General features: G+C 35.2%; 1 protein-coding gene across 1 annotated transcript in view; it reads right to left on the reverse strand.

Moving 5' to 3' along the window:
* Positions 1-1974: 1974 nt before the first annotated feature.
* LOC128555219 (bifunctional methylenetetrahydrofolate dehydrogenase/cyclohydrolase, mitochondrial-like) overlaps positions 1975-26109 on the reverse strand; it is a 38806-nt gene continuing 14671 nt past the window's right edge. Inside the window, exons 6-9 of the mRNA XM_053536950.1 lie at positions 22293-22400; positions 19708-19926; positions 18526-18713; positions 1975-13380 (exon numbers count right to left, since the gene is read on the reverse strand). Coding sequence (XP_053392925.1) covers positions 18568-18713; positions 19708-19926; positions 22293-22400 — 473 coding nt within the window. The 3' untranslated portion in view covers positions 1975-13380; positions 18526-18567. The remainder of the gene's footprint in view (positions 13381-18525; positions 18714-19707; positions 19927-22292; positions 22401-26109) is intronic.

Genomic DNA, 26109 nt, shown 5'->3' on the forward strand with positions numbered 1-26109 from the left:
TAGAAATACAATACTGTATTTGTAGAAATTTAATGGGTTTGTCACAAAAGTACCCTTCTGAGACACGTTTGTGTAAACAGTTATATAAATATCTTTGAAGAGATTTAGTATAGTGGATAAACCCCAAACACAGTCAATTTACTGAGCAGTGAAAATCTTTCTAGCTTTAAGTATAGGCACTTCATGTTTCCCCAGTCGCAAACAAGGAGGATAACAAGTGATTGAGGTATTGCCATGCAATACAAAGTCCCCTGCTGGAAGGCATCTAATTTTCTTTACTGCAGTATAACATAATGAACTGATATCTGTCAATGGTGTAAAAAAACAGTAAGTCCACACAAAGCTCTTTACCAGGTATGAATAGGTAAAAATACACCAAAAAATTGGATGTAACATGCATGTTGTACCAAAGAAAAATGGTCTGGAGTTTTGGTCTCGGCTGGTAATAGAAGTTACACTATAAGCTATTCACAGTAACAACAAAGGGAAGTAATTCTAAAATCAAGGGTGCCTCATGGTGGTAAACATTTGTGCCAAGTTAAAAACCAAAATGAAGAAGAAATGCTTCAGACAGCCATTTTTGCATTTGACCCTTGACCTCAAAGTGTGACCTTGACCCTAGATCTAGTGTTGAGTTACAGACTGGACAAGAAAAAAGCCCTTTTGACCTTTGACTTCCAAGTGTGACCTTGACCTTTCAGCTAAGGGCCTGGGTTTTGCGCATGACACGTCTCATCCAGGGGAATATTTTATCTCCTGGTGTGACCTTGACCTTTAAGCTAGGGTTCAGGATGTTGTGCTAACACATAGTTCATTATAGGGAACATTTATTCAAAGTAATATTGTAATCCCTTGACAGAGTTCAGGACCAGACACGAAACGGACCTTGTTCATGCCATGTTAACATTTGACTGCCAAGTGTGACCTTGACCTTTGAACTAGGGGTCTGAAAGTTATGCAAAGCATATTGTCCTATTATGGGGTACATTTATGCCAAGTAATAATAAACTCCATTCATGGATGGCAGAGTTATGGACCAGACATGAAAAAAACCTTGTTGACCTTTGATCTCCAATTGTGACCTTGACCTTTAAGCAAGGGGTCCAGGTTTTGCACATGACACTTCGTTTCATCATGGAAAACATTGGTGCCAAGTAATATTAAAATCCTTTGATGGCCGAATGAATTATGGACCGTACATGAAACAGTCCTATTATGGGGTACATTTATGCCAGGTAATATTAAAATCCCTTTATGGATGGCAGAATTATAGATCTGACAGGAAAAAAGCCCTGTTCACTGACTTCAAATTGTGACCTTGACCTTTGAGCCAGGGTTCCGGGTTTTGCGCAAGACACGTAGTCTCATGGGGATCATTTGTGCCAAGTAATATTGAAATCTCTTAATGAATGATAGAGTTATGGACCGGACACGAAACTGTGGACGGACAGACGGAAAAGTGCATTCCTTAGTCCCAGAAACTGGTTTTCAACCAGTAGGGGACTAATAAACAAGAAATTTTACCATAATTCTCCATAATTATACTGGTCAAATTCAGCATAAGGGAGTCAGTTGTGCAGGGCTTAGCAGGTTGGACTACAATACCAGCAATTTGGGTTCCACTTCAGGTTTCTTGTTGGGTGATGCACAGTTGAAACTTGGTGTCTCAAACTCCAAGGGATAGAGCGTTTTACTTCAAGATAACAGAAAGTCAACTTAAAATGATATTTTTTGGGACGGGACTGGCGAGAGGTAGATATGACACCTGCCTTTGCTTTGCAGGAAATATGTTGTTCCATCCATTCTGGTGGGGACTTTCGTGGACTTCTCATGTGTAACAGGACACCTTTTTTAAACAAAAATCAGTACAGAAATTGATGTTACCTTAAGTGCTTTCTGCTAAATTTAAGGAAAATGTTAAACAGATAACAATAAATAAGTTTGAGAAAAGAAAGACAACAGAACAGATTTGTGCATCTTTCATACTTTTATTTCACTCTTCAACAAGAATATTATCAACACAGCACAGCATAGCTAAGATAGCAGGATTTATAATAAAACGAAAACATCAAATAAAATGCTAAAGAGTATTTTTTTAAAAAGCTGGAGACTAAAAAGTAAACTGAGAGCAACTAGTATCAAGTAAATGTTATAGTGAAGAAAGGACTTTTACAAATAACATATTAAAAATCTAAAATACATTAAATCCAACTACAATAAAATATCTGACTAGGAACATGTTACAATCTTACTGTCACAATTTAGTAATTTAATATAATACAAGACAGTGTGCTTGACTATCCCAAAAGTCAAACAAGGGACATCACTTTCAGTATAGTCAGATTACATAATGGTTATTGTATTATAATTTAAGACAAAAATTAAAATTTTATCATGGCAATAACATCAAATTCAACCAAATTTACTAAGTCAAATAAGAGTCCTATATTGAATTAATTTCAACCAAAAGTTCTCTAATTTGTTTACACGAGAAAGTTATATGCAATTTTAATGAGAATGATACTTTGTGTGAAGTTTCAATTCAATCTATGTAGTTGTCACTGAGATACAGCTTAAAAGTTGCAAACAAAACTCATCAAATGTTCTACATTAAAAAGAGGATATGACATAAACTGATGCCAATAAAAAATTAAGCAACTTGGTCAAAGAAGTGGTTTAATGAATTAGATGGCCATATAAAATGTTCAAGTCCTGTCAGATGCCGGTCTTATTACTTAAGACAGCTTTGTGAACCATCAGCTAGTTAAAAATGGTTACTTATCACCTGTCTGTCTGCCGCCTGGCATTAAAAATTGCTGTTCAATGTCTGTAGATGTCACTGATAAGCCAAGTATATATGTCGGCTTACTTGAAAATAAAGAAGACAGAATGATTCCCCTACCTATAGCTTTTTTTTCTTGTACAGTATATAATGCTATATTTCAACTGTGATCTAATCACATAATGGTGCTCACTCAACCATATTTACAGATTTACAACCAGAGGGGCTAACTTGTTCCATACATAAATTACAATATCTCCAAATATGAAACAGGCTAATAATATACTTTGCTGAAGAACTTGAGACAACAGGATTTCAATGTTCTGTGACAGTACTTTCTCACTAATACAACACAGCAGCACAACAATCATTTCACACACTGATAAAAGTAGAATAAATGATATGATTAAGTATGGCAAAAAACAAAATTTTGCTCCAAAATGATTTCAGCTTGCCACAAAAACACCAATAAATAACAATCCACTAATTGTAGCTGCCAGTTCAAGTAAACAGAAAAATGCAAATAGGAGCTTCTTTATGTATGCACTCTTGGTTCACCATAACTAGTATTCGGTCTATATTAAATAGTACTAAAACTGTAAAGGCTGCAAGGTAATATTTGATATGTTCTAAACATAACAAGAGCTGTTGGAGGACAGCAACACTTGACTATTCAACAGCCCTGTCACCAAAGAATCTAAATGAATGAATACGAAAGTCAACAAAGGGGCATAATTCTGTAAAATTGTAAAACGATAGTTCAGTCCATTTCCAATAAGCGGGTATCTATATACAAGCTTACTTTATTTAGTTGGGTTTTACGGCGCATCAACACAGCATAGACAAGCTTACTAACAAATTCAGAAAAGAGGCATAATTTTGTAGAAAAGCAAAACACAGTTGGGACACTGATGCAGACAAATGGATGAGTGCAATGGCTCTACCTTTCGAATAATCAGGCAAATAAAAACCAAACCACTTAAAATAAAATATACTGCATAACAAAAAAAAAAAGCTATGCTGCACCCTTATACAAAAATCGAATTATCTACAAACTTTTTTTTCTCTCAATATAATTATTGCTTTAAATAGGAGAGAAACAAATGTTACACATCAGTAGTACAATAATAAATGTACTAAATTATATGACAGTGTAAAATAAAACCACCAAATTTTCATAGAAAAGCGTCATTTTAATTTGTATCAATACTGTAAGAATCTTCCACTGGTATAAATGCAGATAGGAATACATGGTTGCAGAGTAACTGGTTTGCTATAAATAAGACTGCTAAAACAGTTACATCAAAGAGCTGGATATTCCAATCTGCAAATAAAACCTGTGATATTTCTCTATACTCCCTTCTAAAAAAGAAGAAACAAGGCCAAGATGGCCCAAGGTCACTCACCTGAGTCACACACCATAACAGTGTAAACATCTTTTACATAGTGATTTCATGGAGACAAATATTCTGACCAATTTTCATTAAGATTGGCCTCTCGAGTGTAAACAAACATTTTCTTTTATTTGACATACTGAACTAGTTTTTTACCTCATATGACCCAGATTTGAACATTTTGAAAACAAACATTCTGACAAAGTTACGGGAAGATTGGAGCAAAAAAGTGGCCTCTAGAGTGTATAAAAGCTTTTCCTTTGATTTGACCTAGTGATCTAGTTTTTGACCCCACGTGACTCAGATTTGGAATCATCCAAGAATTCATGACAACAAACATTCTGACCAAGTTTTATGAAGATAGAGTAAAAAATGTGCCCCTTAGGGTGTAAACAAGCTTATTCTTTGATTTGACTTGGTGACCTAGTTTTTGACCCCACATGAGACAGATTCAAACTTGACCTAGAAATCATCAAAACAAACATTCTGATCAAGTTTCATAAAGATTGGGTCACAACTGTGGCCTCTAGTGTTCATAAGCTTTTCCTTTGATTTGACCCATTGACCTAGTTTTTGACCCTACATGACCCAGTTTCGAACTTGACCTAGAGATCAGCAAGACAAACATTCTGACCAAGTTTCATATAGATTGGATCACAACTGTGTTGACGGACACCGGACAACTGACGATGAACGCTTGACAATGACTGGTCACAATACCTCACCTTGAGCACTTTGTACTCAGGAAAGCTAATAAAAAAACAACATATGACTTTCTCATTTATAAATGCAGTTCTGTATAACAATTTACAGCACAGCAATTATACTATACCCAGAGGTTGAAGACATTTTTAGCCAGTGTTTATAAATCACTGGTATGCATCAGAAATGCTTCTGAAATAATACAGTTTATAATAATGAAATGCTTCTGAAATAATACAGTTTATAATAATGAAATGCTTCTGAAATAATACAGTTTATAATAATTAAATTTCATGCAATATTTGTCTTGCTATTAATACAGTAAAACTGACTAAGAAATCACCAGGGACATGATTACCAGTATTCAAACATTGAGATTCTACTTTGTAAACATTTATCAAAACACTAAACTACAATTTCATACAAAATATTCAGAACCCACAGTCTTAAAGCTTGTAAGTTAAACCTTAAGACAAGTTTTCATAAATCTTACACATGAATTTTCTTGCTTTCACTAAATTTTCTATGAAGTATTAAGTGGATGCTCAACAGATTTGGAATCCATCTTACTACTGAATGAAAATATAAGCTAAATAAAATATAAGAATGGTTATAAATTATAAGAAAATCATAAATTCTGATCTTAGAAATATTTTGCTTCTAAGACGCTATATGAATATTCACCTCATATTAAGACCAGAGACACTAAAATGCTTAATTTTAAATTTGCTGTAGTTCGATCTGATTTAACATTTATATTACACAAAGTCTTTGCTTGTGGAAAGTTTCTGTGCTAAAACATTGGTGTGAAAACTTTCTGCAGGAAAAATGCATTACCAAAGAAGTTTAGCCAAAACTGATTTTTTAGTTTCTAAATCTTAAGTCTGAAACTGTATTTAGAACATGAATGTCTGGTCCCTATATTCATTATGCTACCATGAGGTAACATGCCTGAACAAGGTAGAAACAAATAAGAATGTGGTCCCCATGTTAATTGTCTGAGATAGATCAAACCCAAAATAAAATCTACCTCTGAAAAAGTCCTTCAAAATTGTTTGGTTCAGAGGAGAAATTCTACACAATTATATTGAGGAGAAATTCTACACAATTATATTAAGGAGAAATCCTACACAATTATATTACACAATTGTCAACTGGGCACTCTTACATCACAACATAGGCTTTCATCAAAGCAAAAAAAAACATTTCCAAAAGCAATATTCTATGAAACTAAATTAAACTTTAATCTCGTTTTAAGTATTTTTATAGAAACTCTATGTCTCGTTTAATCTGGACTGCAGTAAGAATCAATGAAAAATTGATTTCAGTACAACAAAATACTGTGAAAATAAATGGAAAGTAATTATTATTAACATGATTGTATCTAATCAAGACAGTAGAGTATAAGAAACTAGAGCTATCACTAAAGGTGATGAATGTACCCCCCGCATGCACTGACACAGTACATTGCAATTTGACGCACACAAGATTGCATTATTATGTGGACTGTATGTATACAGTATAGTAACAAAAAACAAAGTCCCATAACTATGCAGAATATTTATCTAAAAGAATGTAACATGCACCATGCACAACTAGGGTTGGTACTGATCACTTGTGTGAAGTTTCATTAAATTGTGTGTAAGGGTTTGGTAGATCAGGCACGCACAAGATTGCATATGCAGACTGTATGTACATAGTATGTTAACAAGAAACAAAGTCCCATAACTCTGCAATTTTTGTCGCTGAAAGAACCTAACATGCCCCATGCACAACTACTGTTGTTACTGATCACTTGTGTGAAGTTTCATTAAATTGTGTCAAGTGGATGAAGAGAGATGGTGCGTACAAGATTGTGTCTATGTATACAGTATAGTAACAAAAAAACAAAGTCCCATAACTCTGCAAATTTTTTTTCTGAAAAAACCTAACGTGCCCCATGCACAACTACTGTTGTTACTGATCACTTGTGTGAGGTTTCATTAAATTGTGTCAAGGGAATGAGGAGAGATGGTGCGCACAAGATTGTGTCTATGTATATAGTATAGTAACAAAAAAACATAGTCCCATAACTCTGCCAATTTTTTTTCTAAAAGAACCTAACATGCCCCATGCACAACTACTGTTGGTACTGATCACTTGTGTGAAGTTTCATTAAATTGTGTCAAGGGGATGAGGAGAGATGGTGCGCACAAGATTGTGTCTATGTATATAGTATAGTAACAAAAAAACTAAGTCCCATAACTCTGCCAATTTTTTTTCTAAAAGAACCTAACATGCCCCATGCACAACTACTGTTGGTACTGATCACTTGTGTGAAGTTTCATTAAATTGTGTCAAGGGGATGAGGAGAGATGGTGCGCACAAGACTGTGTCTATGTATATAGTATAGTAACAAAAAAACAAAGTCCCATAACTCTGCAAATTTTTTTTCTAAAAGAACCTAACAAAGAACCTAACATGCCCCATGCACAACTACTGTTGGCACTGATCATTTGTGTGAAGTTTCATTAAATTCTGTCAAGGGGATAAGGAGAGATGGTGCGCACAAGATTGCGTCTACGGACAGACGACCAGACGGACAGACAGACAGACAGACAGACAGACAGACAGACAACCTGAAACCAGTATACCCCCCCTTACAACTTTGTTGTCGGGGGGTACAATAAAATTAACAGGTAGATAAAAAATGAAATTTACAGAGACAAGAAACATTTCCAAAGTATTAACAGGTAAAACTTCATATTTAAGGATGAATTACACATAACTTGGCAATACAGTTATCTATAATCTGTGAACGTTTGGCTTAATTTATATTAATAAATAAATGAAAGCACTGAGCAGACATTGTCAACTTTTGGAATTTTAAGAGTCAAGGGCAATAACTTTGGTCTGAAAAGCCTGGATATCACACTTTACCCAGACTTTATAGTTGCACATATTTTGTATAACTGATAACAAAGAATAGCACCTGTACTCGAGTTATTGACTAGACTATCAATTATTCACAATTTTGGTGCAATTTTGACTAGTTCAAGGACAATGACTCCAGAGATACTGTTCTAAACTAGCTGGATATCAAACTTGACCTGGATCTGATAGTGCTACACATTTTTTATAAATCTGATTTAGTTCCAATAGAAAAACTCTTGTAATTGAGGGGGACACCAATTCCATCTGCTCATGACTGACGATCTGCCCATAAAGATCTAAATATATTTTGTTCTGTTTAGTCAAAAAGAGCACATATTAATTATCTAACAACAGTATGTACACCTGTATTGTAGTGATAAAAAGCTACAGGCATTTAGAGCTGCCTCTAACAAATACACAAATTTAAATCAAAATTCTTCATTACAAAACCAGAACACTATAAAGACTACCAACATTAACTATATAATACAACAGCACTGGGACTATAAAACAACATTTGTATACGTAGATATCTTAGCTTGATCGCTATGGTAGAGCATTTAAGGCACTTTCATCATCCTGGTCAAACAAAAACACAAACTTGGTTGTGGATATATAATGTTCCAAAATCAGTAGAAACCATAAATATCAGTTGAATAATACTGTAGAACATGGTAAATAAGCACATATTGGAACATTAGCCTACACTATAAGTAAACGCATAATGTTTTGTGCTTAATTAAAAAAAATTTGGACAATGCTATCCCCAGTCGAGAACACAAATGTAATATACCAACATTTGTTGTAGACTACCTCCATTTATTTTAGAACTGACTTCACAAAGGGAGAGTTTCAAATAAGCTTAGCTTTCTACTCAATCCTTCATGCCTTAATTATGTAGCGTTTCATGTTGAAAATGTATGTATATGAATAAAATATTGTTTAAAACAAGCGCATAGGGTGCTACCATCATTCAGATAGTGATCGTAAGTGCATGTATAATTTTTACTGTTAGTTTCATCTTCAAATTAGACATGGTGCAAATATCTAAAGAAAGTAGCAGCTAAAAACCTATCAACCATCTTTATCAAAACTGGAAGAATCGGTCAATGCTAATGTTTTATAGGCTGTGACTGATGATGAATGGTTGCTTTTCACATGTACTGTTTGGTTACACATGATTATTTTCCAACATCTATTTTGCCTGAATAGTTTTAGTAACAATAAATAAAACTTAAAACTAGTACATTACTCGTATTACAACACAGTATTTTGGTGATCATTGTATGCATGGGAATTCTACCTGAGGGAGAAAAAAATGGGAGACTACTGTGTTTTACATGAAATGTTGAAAACAGTACAGGACAACTTAATCATTTTATTTGAATGATAAAAATTAAATTAGAAAAAGAAGACGCTTATATTGTTTACAATCAATCATGTTCACATTTGTGAAGTCAATTATCAAAGGCCTGAATGGCCTGAGTCGGCTAATGATTGATGTACTGACAGTATAGTCTACCAGTTTCAGTTTGTTTTTAGTTTTTTTTTCTTAAAATTTCATAACACAGCTCGATATTTACCCAAAATATTATATCCGGATACGATTACACTTTTCTCCAGTTTGAACAATATATTTTACAAATTGTGATGATACGAAGACATTTAGCAGCAATTGGCAGTATCTGACATTGAAGTTTACGGTTAAATTACCTCTTATTTAAATCTTTTCATAAAAAGTTGTTTCATTTCGCCAAACATAGACGATCTACTTTCGATTTCAAAAACTACAAGAAAATACAATTTAATGTTTCGCCGATTTGTTTATTTCTCGAAAAATAAGAATTAAAATCATTTTTAATATCTGTAGTAACTAAACAAACCAGTAAGAGCTTCTTCTTCCGATAATTTATCCGTTTACTGACTGCAAAATTCACGTGTGTGTGTAGAAACCCACGCAAAGTTTATAGAAATCATACGATGCGTGTATACGTTCAATGTGGGAGAATTAAGGCTGATCGGGATCGGCTATGTTATCTAACGCATCCAGATGATTCAGATTTTGTTTTTAAAAAAGCATTGTGTGCATTTCTGTAATTTTATATACGTTTAGAAATTATTAGACATGCGTATCTGCATTATTTCTATACGTAATTTACGCTAATACGCATCTTATCTGGAGCCCAGTGGAACTATTTTTTGTCTTTCGCTGGATGTTACGCAAGCTTTGTAAGCCTGCGCAATTCATAAAATGCACATTTATGCTTAATGAGTTACATTCGAGTATTGCACAATTACAAGTCATAAATATGACAGATTACATCGTATATTGGTCATAGCAAAGGGAATTCACGCAACTTAATTTCATTCTTGCAGTGAACTGTTTGAAGTTTGAGAAATCTAATGGAACTACATCGCTTCACTGTGTTATTTGGTCCATTTAGACTTAGAGAATCGCTGGATAGCAAGGACTCGTCAAAACGATTACATCGTTTAGCCGACTCAATAAAATAAATGGAGGCAGTCTACAACAAATGTTGGAATACTACTTTTGTTTTTTTTTGACTGGGATAAGCATTGCCCTAATTTGTAAAATTAGGCACAAAGCATTATCAATGAGTGCATATCTTTATTTACCAGATTCTACAATACAACAAGTAACAAAGATAGATAAATTAAAATCATAGGTCGATTTTACGACCTGATAGTGACATGTCACCTGCATATAACAGAAAACAATGTCACTATTTAATAAAAGGCTGTAAAAATTGATAGGTTATACCTCTTGTAAGTGTCTTTAAGTGGTTAATATAAAAACACCATTTTTCACAAATAACATTTGCATCTTTAATTCATAAAATACAATTTGATATGTGATATGTCCTCTTAAATTCAAAGAAAAAACATAAATGAAAATCTAATATAAACAAAACAAACACTAACAAGTGCTGTTTGTAAAACCTATATACCCCATATGATGACTTGTCAAAGAAAACAGGAGGTGTAATTGTCCGTCTGAAGTATACTGTGATGCTGACCTTTATCAAAATGATCCTAAAATACAAAGTCCAAGCATTCCCAAATTATCAACCTGAAATTGTTACTGTCTTAAACTTTGACATGCTTGCACCAAAAAGAGAGATCATCTTCCGACCAAAGGCAATCACTCTGAAGTTTAAACGCAAGGGCTGTCCATTTAATGATCATAAACCATTTTCATTCTTAATGTCTTAAAGAACTGAAGAACTAATAACCCTAAAACAATTAAGGTCATGTACTGACAAAAGGCATCATCTCGTGAAGTCTGACAACCATAGGTCCACTTTCTTTGATCTCGATCTTTGACCTAAACTTTGACCCCAAAACAAGAGGGGCTATTTATTGACCACAGCCAATCATTCTATGAAGTGTGACCACTGTATAAAAAAGCATGCCCTAGTTACTGATGTCTACCAACAGACAGTCCTACCCACTGACATAAGCATGGTCTACACTTAATTTGAAACTAGGAATAACAAGAGCTGTCTGTAAGACAGCGCGCTTGACTTTTCTCAGTGCTTGACTCTGAATTAGAGCTTTGCCAGAAAAAACTTTAACCAAAAAATTCTAAGTTAAAAAGGGATAACTCTGTCAAAATTAAAAACAGAGTTATGGGTATTGTTTCTCCTGGTGCAGACTTTAACAGTTAATACTTATTTTAAGTTTTAAGTCAAAAGCTTTGAAAGTAACAGAGAAATTTGGCTTTATTAAAAACTTTAACCAAAAAATTCTAAGTTAAAAAGGGGCATAATTCTGTCAAAATCAAATCAGAGTTATGGGATTGTTTCTCCTGATGTAGACTTTGAAATTTTACGTTTCAAGTCAATAGCTTTGATAGAAACAGAAATATTAGACTTTATCAAAAACTTTAACAAACGGTGATGCGGACGCCAATGCTGGGGCGAGTGCAATAGCTCTACATTTTTTTGAAAAGTTAGTTAAAACTGTAATGCTGATGTTTGTAATGCTGAGAAAATCTATAATTACTGCCCTCCATTTAACCTTTTAAAATGTTATTTTACCCTTCTATGTATATCTGGAATTAACATTATAAACAATTTTTTTCTTACAAGCAGTCAAAACATTGGTCACTCGCAGGTAAATTTATAGCAAAAGGTCAAAGCACATAGCACTAACAACACCACATCCTATACTAAGTTGGAAGCACATTAATACTCTCACCAGTGTGGTAAAATAAAAATGATCAAAAATTTTAAGGCTATTTAAACTCTTCATAATATAAAGTAAAACATGAAGCAGAATAATGAAAACAATAAACCATTTGATCAAAACTCATAATTATTATGTAAACTAGAGTGTATATTCATAACAAAGTCAAAACAATGCACAAACCTAAAATAAACAAGGCAGTCTGAAAGACAGCTAAATCCCCCGCCACTGCTATGGATAGTGAAAGGGTAAACCTTTGATTTTAGCTGTGACCTTGACCTTGAACTGACATGGCTGACTCATGAATTCTGCACAACGTCTTGATGAGGTGATCATTTGACCAAAGTTTCATGAAAATCCTTCAAGGGGTTTAGGAGATACAGAGCTGAAACCTTTGACCTTCAGCTGTGACCTTGACCTTGAGTTGACATGGCTGACTCATGAGTTCTTGATGAGGTGATCATTTGACCCAAGTTTGATGAAAATCCTTCAAGGGGTTAAGGAGATACAGAGTGGACACCAAATGGAAGGCTCAAACCTTCGACCCTTTGTTGTGACCTTGACCTTGAGTTGGCATGGTTGACTCATAAGTTCTGCACATCGCCTTGTTGAGGTGATCGTTTGACCCAAGTTTGATGAAAATCCTTTAAAGGGTTTAGGAGATAAAGAGTGGACACAAAATGGAAGGCTCAAACCTTTGACCCTAAGTTGTGACCTTGACCTTGAGCCGGCATGACTGACTCATGGGTTCTGCACATCATCTTCATGAGGTAATCATTTGACCCAAGTTTTATATAATTCCTTCAAGGGGTTTAAGAGATATAGAGCGGACACAAAATGGAAGGCTCAAACCTTTGACCTTGAGTTGTGACCTTGACCTTGAGCCGGCATGGCTGACTCATGGGTTCTGCATCGTCTTGATGAGGTGATCATTTGACCCAAGTTTTATAAAATTCCTTCAAGGGATTTAGGAGATATAGAGCGGACACAAAATGGCAGGCTCAAACCTTTGACCTTGAGTTGTGACCTTGACCTTGAACCGACAAGGCTGACTCATGGGTTCTGCACATCGTCTTGATGAGGTGATCATTTGACCCAAGTTTCATGAAAATCCTTCAAGGGGTTTAGGAGATATGGACCGGACACGATTTTGTTACGGACAGAAGGACGGACGGACGGAAAGACGGACGCAGACCATTCCTATAATCCCTCCGCCACGGCGGGGGATTAATTAATGTATTCGATACCAAATAAAAGCAAAATTAAAATGAATAAACAACAACAAAAAAAAACACACTCTTTCGACAAGAATGTCCATGACTTGTAATGTTCTTCTTACACTTCATACATTTATGGCATTTGTTCGGGCATCATGTTTACCTGTGAAAACAGAAAATGTGGATTAAGAATACCGACAAAAAAGTCAGGCTTTCCTGTCAAAATTTCAAAACTTAAAAAATACTTAAATTTATTAATTGTCAATAGTAGAAATAACATGATTAAGAGAATTCAGGGTTATTTTTATTCATAAAATACTTGAACAATCTGTAAAATACCAGTACAGCAGAACCTGATGGAGTGGACACCAGATTAAGATACTCCCTTTGCTGCCTGCTAAACACAGGTGTGACTATATAGAACAAGAGCTCCGCCAAGCGGGGCAATATATGCCCGAAGGGTTACATCAGAGGATGAGAGCAAAATTTAAAGGACTTGAAGTGTGACACCCAAAGGACAAGAACCACAAAGGGAAGAAATTCTAAAAAAATTCTAAGTCCATAAAAAAAAATCCTTACAAGGTAAAGGTATGTCAAAATTACCTAACAATTGGATGCACCATCCATGTTGTACCACAGAAAAGTGGTCCTGTTTTTTCTCTACGGCCAATAATAAAAAAGTTTCAAAATAAGCTATTTATAGTAACGTAAAACAGAAGTACTTAAAAAAAATATTATTGTATGTGAACAAAAGAGGGATCTGCCAAATAAAAACGAGAGAACTGCAAAAAAGAGCAATAAAAACAAAGCAAAGTCATATATGACCTTTGACACCTAAGTGTGACCTTGACCTTGAAGCAAGACATCCAAAACATGCGCTCTGCATGTCGTCTCGGTGTGGTGAACATTTGTGTCAAGTTTCCTTGAAATCCTTCAAGGGGTTCAAGAGTTACAGAGCGGTCACGAAATTGCTAACGGACAGCCGGACGGACAGACACCAGCATCATAACATAATACGTCCCTTTGGGCGTATAAAAATAACCTACTGGGTTGAAGTGACAAAGTCAAATTTTGATGCAGAATGAAAGACTCTAACAGTGTCATACTTAAAAGTATAAACCTAGAATAAAATAGAATACACTTCCTTTATGCAGTACAGGCCATCTAAGGGAAGAGAAAAAGTTGTCTCTTAACACTAATGGACTCTTCATACAACCTGATTTGTTCTTTAATAAACGACACAAGAAGGAACTGAAAATGTAGTCTCTTAGTGCAAATGGTCCCTTAACAGGCACATAAATGTAATACAGAAGCACCTATAAAAGGTGTGTTAAATAAATACCAAGAAAAGTGCAGTCATTTCTACATGTGTCTTCAAAAATCAATGAAACTGTTATATTTTGTAGATTATAGAATACTTAGCTGATTTGTTAAAATCATACTTTCTTCGGACAAATAATAAGTAAAATTTTTAATGCCAGTCCCTATGGCAATGTCGTGTGATGTCATCTGGAACAATTTTGTCTCTTTCTCTATTTTGTATTCACTGAAACATTAGTGCATAACAATTTGTGGTTCAGACGTTTGAACACAATAATTTTCAGTCACATTCTAAACATCAAAGAGCTCCTTGATATGAATCGGTACATCACACTTCATTGTCCCATTTCATCAGTTTGACAGGAATATCATACAGTTTTTGTTTGTTCATAGGAAGGTGTAGAAAATGTATTTAAGGTATTAGATGCCTAATAGTAATGTTTACAAAATGGCACTTGCTTGGTATATTCTTAAAGGTGACTGTGTTTTGCACTGTTTTGCAATTTTGAAACAACTTTTACCGTGCCGTTTTTTATAAATTTTGTATAACTTGTGGTATCTCCTCAAGCGCAAGTAGAGAGAAATTTCAAAGTGATGGCCAGTATCCAAAACGTTTGCAGAGAACTCATTTTACCATTGATTTTAATAAAAGAAACATCAAACTATTGGTAAACAATTATAAAACACAAAATAAAAATGTCAATATCATTTTTTCTAGGGTGCCTCAAGTAAACGGATTTAATGAGACAGAACTTCAACATTGAAAAAATAAGGTTGAATCCTGTGTTTCTGTTTTGAATTTAGCTTACTTCATTCAAAAATAACCTTGGGGCAGACATAAAACCTACCTAAATTTCTTCCACGATATGTAATCTAAAGAGTGAAAGCAAAATAGAGAACTTTAACTGCATGTACCTCAATATTCTTAAAGATGTATAACTCTACCCCTTCTGTTTAAGTAGAAAATTCACTTTAAACAGCAAGAAATCGCTTATCAAAATTCCCCCCCCCCCCCCACTATTTTTGTACAATAAATCAATTATAAGTCTTGAAAGAAGTAAAAACTTACTAGAAACAAGAGCACAGCAAAGCGGGGCAATATACGCCCGAAGGCTTACATCATAGGATGGGAGCAAAATTTTAAAAACTTGACTGTTGTAGCCCCAAAGGACTGGAACAACAAAAGGAAAACTTCAAAAAACAAAGTCCACAAAAAAAATATTCAAACTCTACAAAAAATCCTTATCAGGTACACGTATGTAAAAATACACCTTAAAATTGGAGGTACCATCCATGTTGTACCACAGAAAAGTGGTCTCGGTTTTTCCCTACGGCCAATAATAAAAAAGTTTCAAAATAAGCTATTTATAGTAACATAAAAGGGAAGTAATTAAAAAAAAATATTATAAGTACAAAAAAAAGATCTGCCAAATAAAAACAAGAGCACTGCAATGCAGAGCAATATACACAAAGCAAAGTCATATATGACCTTTGACCCTTAAGTGTGACCTTGACCTTGAAGCAAGTCATCCGGAACATGCGTTCTGCACATCGTTACAATGTGGTGAACATTTCTGCCAAGTTTCTTTGAAATTCTTCCAGCAGTTCAAGAGCTACAGAGCGGACACGAAAAAGACTGATATGACATTTGACCCCTAAGTGTGACCTTGACCTTGAAGCAAGTCATCCGGATCATGCGCTCTGCACGTCATCTTGGTGTGGTGAACATTTGTGTCAAGTTTCTTTGAAATCCTTCAAGGGGTTCAAGAGTTACAGAGCGTAAATGAAACAAACTGATATGACCTTTGACTCCTAAGTGTGACCTTGACCTTGAAGCGAGACATTCAAAACATGCGCTCTGCACATCGTCTCGGTGTGGTGAACATCTGTGTAAAGTTTCCTTGAAATCCTTCAAGGGGTTCAAGAGTTACAGAGCAGACACGAAATTGCTAACGGACAGACGGACAGACGGACGGACAGACACCAGCGTCATAACACAATACCTCCCTTCGGGCGTATAAAAAAGGAAAATAAGGAGAAACAAGAGGACCATGATGGTCCTGAATCGCTCACCTGTCCCCACATGACCCAGTTTTGAACAGAGTATGACATCATTTTTTCTATTATTTGACATAGTGACCTAGTTTTTGAGCTCATGTGACCCAGTTTTGAACTTGACCTAGATATCATCAAAATAAAAATTCTGACCAATTTTCAAGAAGATCCATTGAAAAATATGAATCCTAGAGAGGTAACAAGGTTTTTCTATTATTTGACCTAATGACCTAGTTTTTAAAGGCACGTGACCAAGTTTTGAACTTGAACTAGATATCATCAAGGTGAACATTCTCACCAATTTCCATGAAGATCTCTGAAAAGTATGGCCTCTAGAGAGGTCACAAGGTTTTTCTATTTTTAGACCTACTGACCTAGTTTTTGACCGCACATGACCCTGTTTTGCTCTTGACATTCAGACCAACTTTCATACTGATCCCATAAAAAATATGGCCTCTAGAGAGGTCACAAAATTTCTCTATTTTTCGACCTAATGACCTACTTTTTGACCGCATGTGACCCATTTCGTACTTGACCTAGATATCAAGATGAACATTCTCATCAATTTTCATGAAGATCCATTGAAAAATATGGCCTCTAGGGAGGTCACAAGGATTTTCTATTTTTAGACCTACTGACCTACTTTTGGAAAGCACATGACCCAGTTTCAAATTTAATCTAGATATCATCAAGGTGAACATTCTCACCAATTTTCATAAAGATCCAATGAAAAATATGGCCTCTAGGGAGGTCACAAGGTTTTTCTATTTTTAGACTTACTGACCTAGTTCTGGACCGCACGTGACCCAGTTTCGAACTTGACCTAGACATCATCAAGGTGAACATTCTGACTAACTTTCATGAAGATCTCATGAAAAGTATGGTCTCTAGAGAGGTCACAAGTTTTTCTATTTTTAGACCTACTGACCTAGTTTTTGACCACACGTGACCAAGTTTCAAACTTAACCTAGATATCATCAAGATGAACATTCTGACAAAGTTTCATGAAGATCCATTGAAAAATATGGCCTCTAGGGAGGTCACAAGGATTTTCTATTTTTAGACCTACTGACCTAGTTTTCGATTACACGTGACCCAGTTTCAAACTTGACCTAGATATCATCAAGATGGACATTCTGACCAACTTTCATAAAGATCCCATGAAAAATGTGACCTCTAGAGTGGTCACAAGCAAAAGTTTATGCACGCACGAACAGACAACGGAACCCACTTGATCACAAAAGCTCACCTTGTCACTGGTGAGCTAAAAAAAATTGGTCCCAGTAGGTCTTGAACCTACGCCCCCCTGAGAATTGCAGTAAAAGTAGGTTAATGGTAGGAACTGAATACTCTTCAAAAAGGAGGTACTCTATTACGCTTCTAATACCTTAATGGCAAGAATCATTGAACCACTTATCAAAAGTTGTATTAATTGCGCGTGTGATACCGTAAGTCAGTGTCATCATGACGCTGGCTCGCTTTAGAGGTTGTGACATTGCCTAAGAAACTATAAATAAATCATGTACATGAATAATTGTTCTTATCCATCATATTTTCAAATTTTAGCAAATTAGGACCAGACACATTAGAGCACTTTTCTGGATATGTTTTGAACCCCCCCGGTATGTAACTGCAACAGACAGAGTGTAAATCTCTACCATTCTAACTACTATGCTTAGTATATAACCTTGTCTGGTTGTAAAAACTTCAGTACCACTTCAATTTTTCCAGTAAAATGCCACTGAATTTAATGCCTTGACAAGGCAATTCTCAAAATCTCGGTGTTTCCGTATAACTTTATACATGCCATAGAGCTAACATAAATAAGATGATAAAGATTCATAGCAATAAGATAACTGTCAATGTGATATCCAGTTAGAACTGGTTCATCTCTATGACACGTAAAATCTATTATAACAGCACTTATAAATACCTGAAATTTGGCTTCTATGTGTGTGCTAAACTGTAATTTACATCAAGAAATGCCAAGTGATGATTTGTAGTGGTCAAAATTGATTTCCTTCTTGTAAGCTTGGAGAGTATTCTTCATCAACATAGCAACTGTCATTGGTCCTACACCACCAGGAACAGGTGTGATATACCCAGCTTTCTTACTTACATCTGCACAAACAAAATAGAGTAATTACATAGCAAAAATAGTTAAACTGGCTTCTTCAAAAGAAACAGAAAGAACAACTGACGTTATTCGTGTTTTTTTCCCTGCAGATATGAAAGAGTGCATGCAACAACAGAAAGTTTGTGTGTTTGTTAGTAGTAGTACCATTTTTCAACAGCTGTTCTACACACAGATAATTGCCAACTTCTCCACATGAATCAAAGGTGGCGAACAAATGATTCCATACACATATCTTCTATGAAATCATGATGAAGAACAAGTCAACATACGCTTGGCCTTGGGATTAAACTCAAAGAGTGAACAATCTGTAGATCTGAGTTCTCCCTATTCAGCTAAGAGTGAACAATCTGTAGATCTGAGTTCTCCCTATTCAGCTAAGAGTGAACAATCTGTAGATCTGAGTTCTCCCTATTCAGCTAAGAGTGAACAATCTGTAGATCTGAGTTCTCCCTATTCAGCTAAGTGGGCAGCCTAAGAGTTCTATCTTAACCAAGGTGAAGTAGTGTCATGAACACTTGAAATGCCAGGATTGTAAATGTGTGGATTATGAATCATGCTTTTTTTGTTATACAATATTATTTAGGTGAAATGTACATTTAAAGCTGTATACCGAAGTTTTCAAAAACAAAACAATAAGGCAAACCAGTAGTGCAGTGTGCATGAAGCATTCATTTAGTACTGCCCTGTAAATAAAAACATCAACCTTATTCTGATAAATTAAGTAAACAATGCAATTTGATAAATAACTAATTCAAATTACAGAAACAAAACATCTTATAACAAACAGGCCTGGGATTCTGTTTGTTAAAATGTGAAGCCTGAAAATTTACTTTCCAAAGCCTGCAATGTCTTTTTCAGTAGAGTCATTTTTAGGAAATCAAAAGCCTGAAATTAGGACCAATCATGAAAAATCCCTGGACTGAACAAACCTTTTCAAATGCCTTCAAAATTTAAGAAAAAATGAGACTGAGATTTTACCTTCAAAATCAACATCTCCAACAAGCTTCATCTTTCCTGTTCGTTCATCTTTCACACGATTGATCCCAATGTCAATCACTGTACAACCTTCTTTGATCATGTCTGCTGTTACAAGACCTGGTATTCCTGTTGCCACGATGATGATGTCTGCAGTCTTTGTGAAATTTCTAAGCTGTTCAGGGGGAGTATACCTGTGGCATATTGTTGTTGTAGCATCACCTGTAAATATACCGCCATGTTAAAATGGTTGGTCTCTAGTCGTACATCACTACCTTAAAATTTTCAAAATAGCAAGAATCATAAATACTGGTTGGGGGCCAGTACCCAGACAGCAAAAATAATAATATTGTACCATTAGACTGTATTTACATTAAGCTGTGTGATGGCTTAATACAGCACTGAGCATGTACAATATTTTTAACTTGTTGAGGTACAATGTGGGAAAGAAAGAACTGAACTGTATATTCATTTTGTGCTGATAAAACTGGTTACTTTTAACTTTATGGTATTAATCACTTAAAATGCAGGGTCTGTGGATTTTCGCTCTATTATTATTCTCTACATCAATTTGAATTATCAAATATTCATGTTAGATGAAATTCGAGTTATAACGAGTTGGTTTCTGTTGCTTTCACAATTGATTTTGACAGTAAGGTAATCAATTAATACTTATTGTTGGAAAGATTAGTCCTAGAGGCCACAGTTATGACCCTCAGTCAAACAGCAGCATGTACATGCGATCAGCTGTTTAGATGGAATAGAAGCTATGACTAGGAAAACAGCTGTTTTACGCAGAAGACATGTTTAATCATTGTTCTTGCCTATCACATTCAAAATAGATTGTGGTGACAAATAGATTTGGGTATTTCCTGGCATTATTTATATAGTTTATGAGCGCTCGCTATTTTAGACAAGGTTTTTCCCTTGGGAAAGACAGGAATATCCATCCCTGGCACATGCTCCGACAAAAGTATATGATCCCCGCTAGGTAGACAAGAAAACTTTATCTTGTGTAGGTTACCAAATATTGGCAACAGACTACCTTGTTTCATACTATGCCTTTATTTTGTTTTATTGCATTATTTAAGCCTTACTCTTGCTAAAGAATACTAGATCTATCATACAGTGTCTGACAGCTGCTGATTTATGAACAACCAACCAAATTTGTCCACGAACTTATGATGCCTTTGATTCAAGATGACACTATTACTGTGAAATCATTAATATTCGTGGGGGACTAATTTTCGTGGATTTCGTTGTTCAGTAAATCCACGAAATTTAATCCCAACGAACAAGTAAAATTCATTCATTTTATGTTCAAAAGTTGAAATCCACGAATTCACATCCCACGAAATTGCCGTTTTGACCAAAACCACGAAATTTCATGCCCACGAAATTAAATGATTTCACAGTAGTTGGTTAGGTGCAACAATGGAATCATGTGGTAACAGGAGTTAAATCAATCTACAACATCAGTTAAATCAATCTACATCAGTTAACTCCTATCCTGATGTGAGGCAAGTTCAATTGGTAACTAGTTTTCTGGGCAAGAAGTCAACCTATAGTCCACAACTCATGAGTGTGATTGTTTCACTCTGTACTTGAAAAATCTTTCTAAACAAGAGTAAACTCATAACCTCTACACTGGCAGCCAAAAGCAGTATCTCTTTAAGGGTAAATGCCACAGATGCTTATATGTATATAGGCAAAAGTTTTCATACAGACAGAATTTCTGTAAGCTTTGTGTACTTACTGAGGGCCATGTTTAAAACAGAAAGAAATATTAAAGGTATTATAGGTACCCAGACTTTATCTTGAATTACCTGCCCTTGAAAATCAGAAAATACTAAAAAATCCAATATTCAAGGGCAGATAATTCAAGATCAAGGCAAGAAAACTGTGCATTTTAATTTACATTTCTGTTTCAGACTTTATTTGCAGTCAGTATACAAGGTTTAAAGAAATTTGGTCCATGGGAAAGACCAGGCCTTTGCAATATCATTTTGTCATGTTCATAGTTAAGGACATTTGCCACAGTGTCTATATTGACAAGGGGCAAAATTTTCTTACACTGTCAGACAGAATTTCTTCTTTAAACTTTGCTTACTGACAGGGAATCAATCAAAAACAGAAATATGAAATAAAACAAATCATACGTACCCAGCCTTGGTCATGAATTACCTGCCCTTGAAAGTTGGAAAATACTAAAAAAATCCATTTTCAAGGGCAGATTATTCAATATCAAGCCTGGGTATCTATGATTTTTAATACATATTTACATACTTATTCTCAATCAGTACACAAAGTTTAAAGAAATTCTGTCAGTAACAAAATTTTTGTCTCTATACAAATAAGCAACTGTGGCATTTACCCATAATATTTTCTCACGGACCTTCTTTTCTATAATGCACTTTTTGAATTCATTTTATTATCTACATGTAGCAGTACAAGCACAAAGACATACAAGATGCTCTTCAGTCAAGTTTTTTTTTTTTGAAACTTATTACTTTCGAATACTTTTATTGCTTTTGGCCAAATATGATTTAAATGACTTTCCCTGTTATGGAAATGACATGGTAACCTACCTGCTTTAGTTTCGTATTTACCATCGGCATGTAGTAACATCGCTAGTGGCATACCAACATTCTTAGACCTTCCACATACAACTGCATTCTTACCAAATGTTTCTATTCCTGAAAATAAATGCTTTAAAATTATTCATATGAACAGTGAAATGTTATATACAGACCTGTATGAACTCCTTGCTTTTTCAGTCTTTAAATCAGAGTTCTCAAGATTAAGGACCTTTCATGACCAGCCCTCAATGAGCAATGACTCAGCATTATTGGTCATGTCAAAAACATACCTGGTCCAGTCAGGTGGGCATCTGTGTTTAAAACAAATAAATTCTATTAAACAAACAAATTCAAACACATTCTCACATGTAAATCCTTATGTTCTGCAAGTAATTAATTTCTGTGAATTCTGCAACCAAATAAAAGACCATAGACTGCAGAATATTTAACCAAATACATTCTACTGCCTGATCCGCCTTTTCAGTAACAAGGTTTACCCTTGATTACTCTTTAAATATAAGACAATACCACCGCTAATATACATAATTCTAATGAAATCTGATGGTGGTATAAGGAACATTTCTAAATTCCAATGACATTGTCTAGTTTTGGATTTATCATCAAACAGAATTTGATCGGTAATTTTTCATTGTGAATTTCAGCCATTTTTGACACAGTTAAAAAAATGACTTTATTTCTTAATGGACTGTTTTAAAATTTTCAGGATGTCTCAGTTAGTATTTAAAAAAAATTCTATGTAAATATTTTGTAAAATTTCATCTTCTTTTCAAAACTTGAGATTTGGCCAATATCTATACAATGTAAAATACATTTTTGGTCATAAAATTGACATCATGAAGAGAACTTCAAAATTCGAACCGATTAAACAACCACCATTAGAGACCTTTAGAATGATATGCAGTACATATATCCAAAACTTGAACAAGAGCTGCCACTATTGGTGACAAATTCCCCCGAAGCGTGCCCAAGAATGACCACACATATCATTTCGTGACCTTGACCTTGACATAAGAGGCCCGTGTCATAAGCATGACACACCTTTTCAATATGGTTAACATTTGTGTCAAATTATTTTCAAATTCCTTGATAAATGGCAGATTTATGGACCAGACAAGAAACACCTTTGACTTCTAAGTGTGACCCTGACCTTGGAGCAAGAAACAGATCATGTTAACCTATAACCTCTATGTTAACCTATAACCTCTAAGTGTGACCTTTACCTTAGAGCTAGGGGTCTGGGTCTTTTGCATGACACTTCATCTCATTATGAGGAACATTTATGCCGAGTAATTTCAAAATCCCTTGATGAATGGCAAAGTTATGGACCGGACACAAAACATACCCTGTTAACCTTCGACTTGTAAGTGTGACCTTTACCTTGGAGCTAGGGGTCCGGGTCTTGTGCATGACACATTGTTACATTATGGTCAACATTTATGCCAAGTTATTTCAAAATCAATTCATGGATGGCAGAGTTATGGACCGGACATGAAACAGACAATGTTAACCTTTGACCTCTAAGTGTGACCTTGACCGTGGAGTTATGGGTCTGGGTCTTGCGCACGACATGTCGTCTCATTATGGTGAACACTTATGCCAAGTTATTTCAAAATCCCTATATGGATGGAAGAGCTACAGCGCTGACAAGAATTTACCAGACACACGCATGGACGGACGGACATTGCGATTTTAATATGAAACAGACCATGTCAACCTTTGACCTCTAAGTGACCTTGGAGCTAGGGGTCTGGGTCTTGTGCATGACACCTCATCTCATTATAGGGAACATTTATGCAAAGAAATTTCAAAGTCCCTTCATCAATGACAGAGATCATGAAACAGATCATGTTAACCTATAACCTGTAAGTGTGACCTTGACCTTGGTGTGAGGGGTCTGGGTCTTGTGCATGACATATTGTCTCATTACCGTGAACATTTATGCCAAGTTATTTACCAGACACACGCATGGACGGACATTGCGATTTTTATATGCCCACCTTCGGGGGCATGAAACAGACCATGTTAACCTTTGACCTCTTGTGACCTCGACCTTGGAGCTAGGGGTCTGGGTCTTGTGTATGACACATCATCTCATTATGGTGAACACAACTTCACATGTTTATAATAAATGTTCATGGAAAAAAAATGAAAGAAGTTTAATGAAATTCTACCAGTTTAGTATGTACAAATATGTGGAATTTAAAACAAGGGCAATAACTCTGAAGTTACAAAAGAGCCTGACAAAATTGTGTGTGTACTACCACATTATGGTAATCTAAATTCAATTTAAGTTTCATAGTTCTAGGTAGGGCTGTCATTGAATGAGTCTTTGGCAAATCGACGATACCGATTTATCGGAAGACAGATATCGACGATACATCGAAATATTGATTATTAAGTTAGATTAACAACCTGTTTGTTCATGGGCATGCTATATACCTTCTTGTTAATATAATGTTTAGTTTTATTGCCTACTTTTTATATTACTGTTGGGTTGTGTTGTATTTGTATCTATAAAATAAATGAAAATTAATGAAATCTTTTATAGATCTTCATTGTGCCTTCACTCCTCTTTTGCATTTATCCTACTTTACAACCTAATGAACTATAATACCAGGCACTGGAGTCGGGTTTCAAACAGCTAAAATTCTGCATTTCTCTTCCACAGATATCTATTTATTTATTAAATCAATTAATTAATTTATTTACCATGTTTTTATTTATTTTTAGCCTGTTTCATACCCTGTCTAATTTTTACCTTGCACTTACATTCGGTACTGGCACCGCGTGCTTTTTTTTTTTTTTTTTTGATTTTCTTTTTTAACTTCTGCACAAGTTTTCGATGGGCCTCAAATTTGTAGTGTTTGACTGTTTGTTTGTTGTACTGAAAGACATGTTTAAGCAACACCCTGTGTTTCTATGAACCCAAACAAAGCTTTTCTTTACGTCTTTTGACTCTTTTTCCACTATTTAAACCGGCGACAGCTTCCTCTTCGGCCATCTTTGATTGTTATTGTTACGGACACTAGCTAAATTCTGTACCTTTCACTGAGTGATCAGCTATACGCGAACATGTAAAAAGCCGAGATTGACGTAGAAACAGTATATACACTATGTTTTTACATGCACAAACAACGAAGCGACCTTTCAAGACAGGACAACGTAACTTTTTGCAAATAGATTCTGAAGTTGAGCCCTTTTACTTCTACCCATATAGGTAGTGCCGACTAGTGGGAAAAGACTGCTACAGTACAAGTTTAGACATGACCTTTTTTGACAACTTCCGTTACTTACGGCACATTTTTGCAGGCAGAAAAAGTTGTTTTAGAGGGTCTGAGTGTTTATCTAGACAGTTGTTTTTTCTCTCTGTAAAATATCGATTTTTGAAAATGGGAATCGATAATCGATCGACCAAAAAATATCGTTGATACATCGATATCATTTCTATCGATGACAGCCCTAGTTCTAGGTCAAATATATCACAAGTTATGAAGCAGAAATTGCCATATTTATAGTACCCTATATAGTTAACACTAGAAACTACTAAGGGCCATAACTCTGGTGTTACTTGGGCAATCTGACTGAAACCTGACGGGCCATATTTCCCTATAGTGGTGAACATGTATATGAAGTTTTATTTAAATATTCTCAACCACTTCCTAGATATGGCTCCGGATGGATGGATGCACTGACGGAAGGACGGACAGACAATGCCAAAACTATATCCCTCCACCTTTCCCTGGGTATAAAAATTAAAGTCATGCACCTTCCCTCTTCAATCCCACCAGACTGACTTTAGGACAGG

The sequence above is a fragment of the Mercenaria mercenaria genome, chromosome 2 (genome assembly GCF_021730395.1).
Source record: "Mercenaria mercenaria strain notata chromosome 2, MADL_Memer_1, whole genome shotgun sequence".
NCBI lineage: Eukaryota > Metazoa > Mollusca > Bivalvia > Venerida > Veneridae > Mercenaria > Mercenaria mercenaria.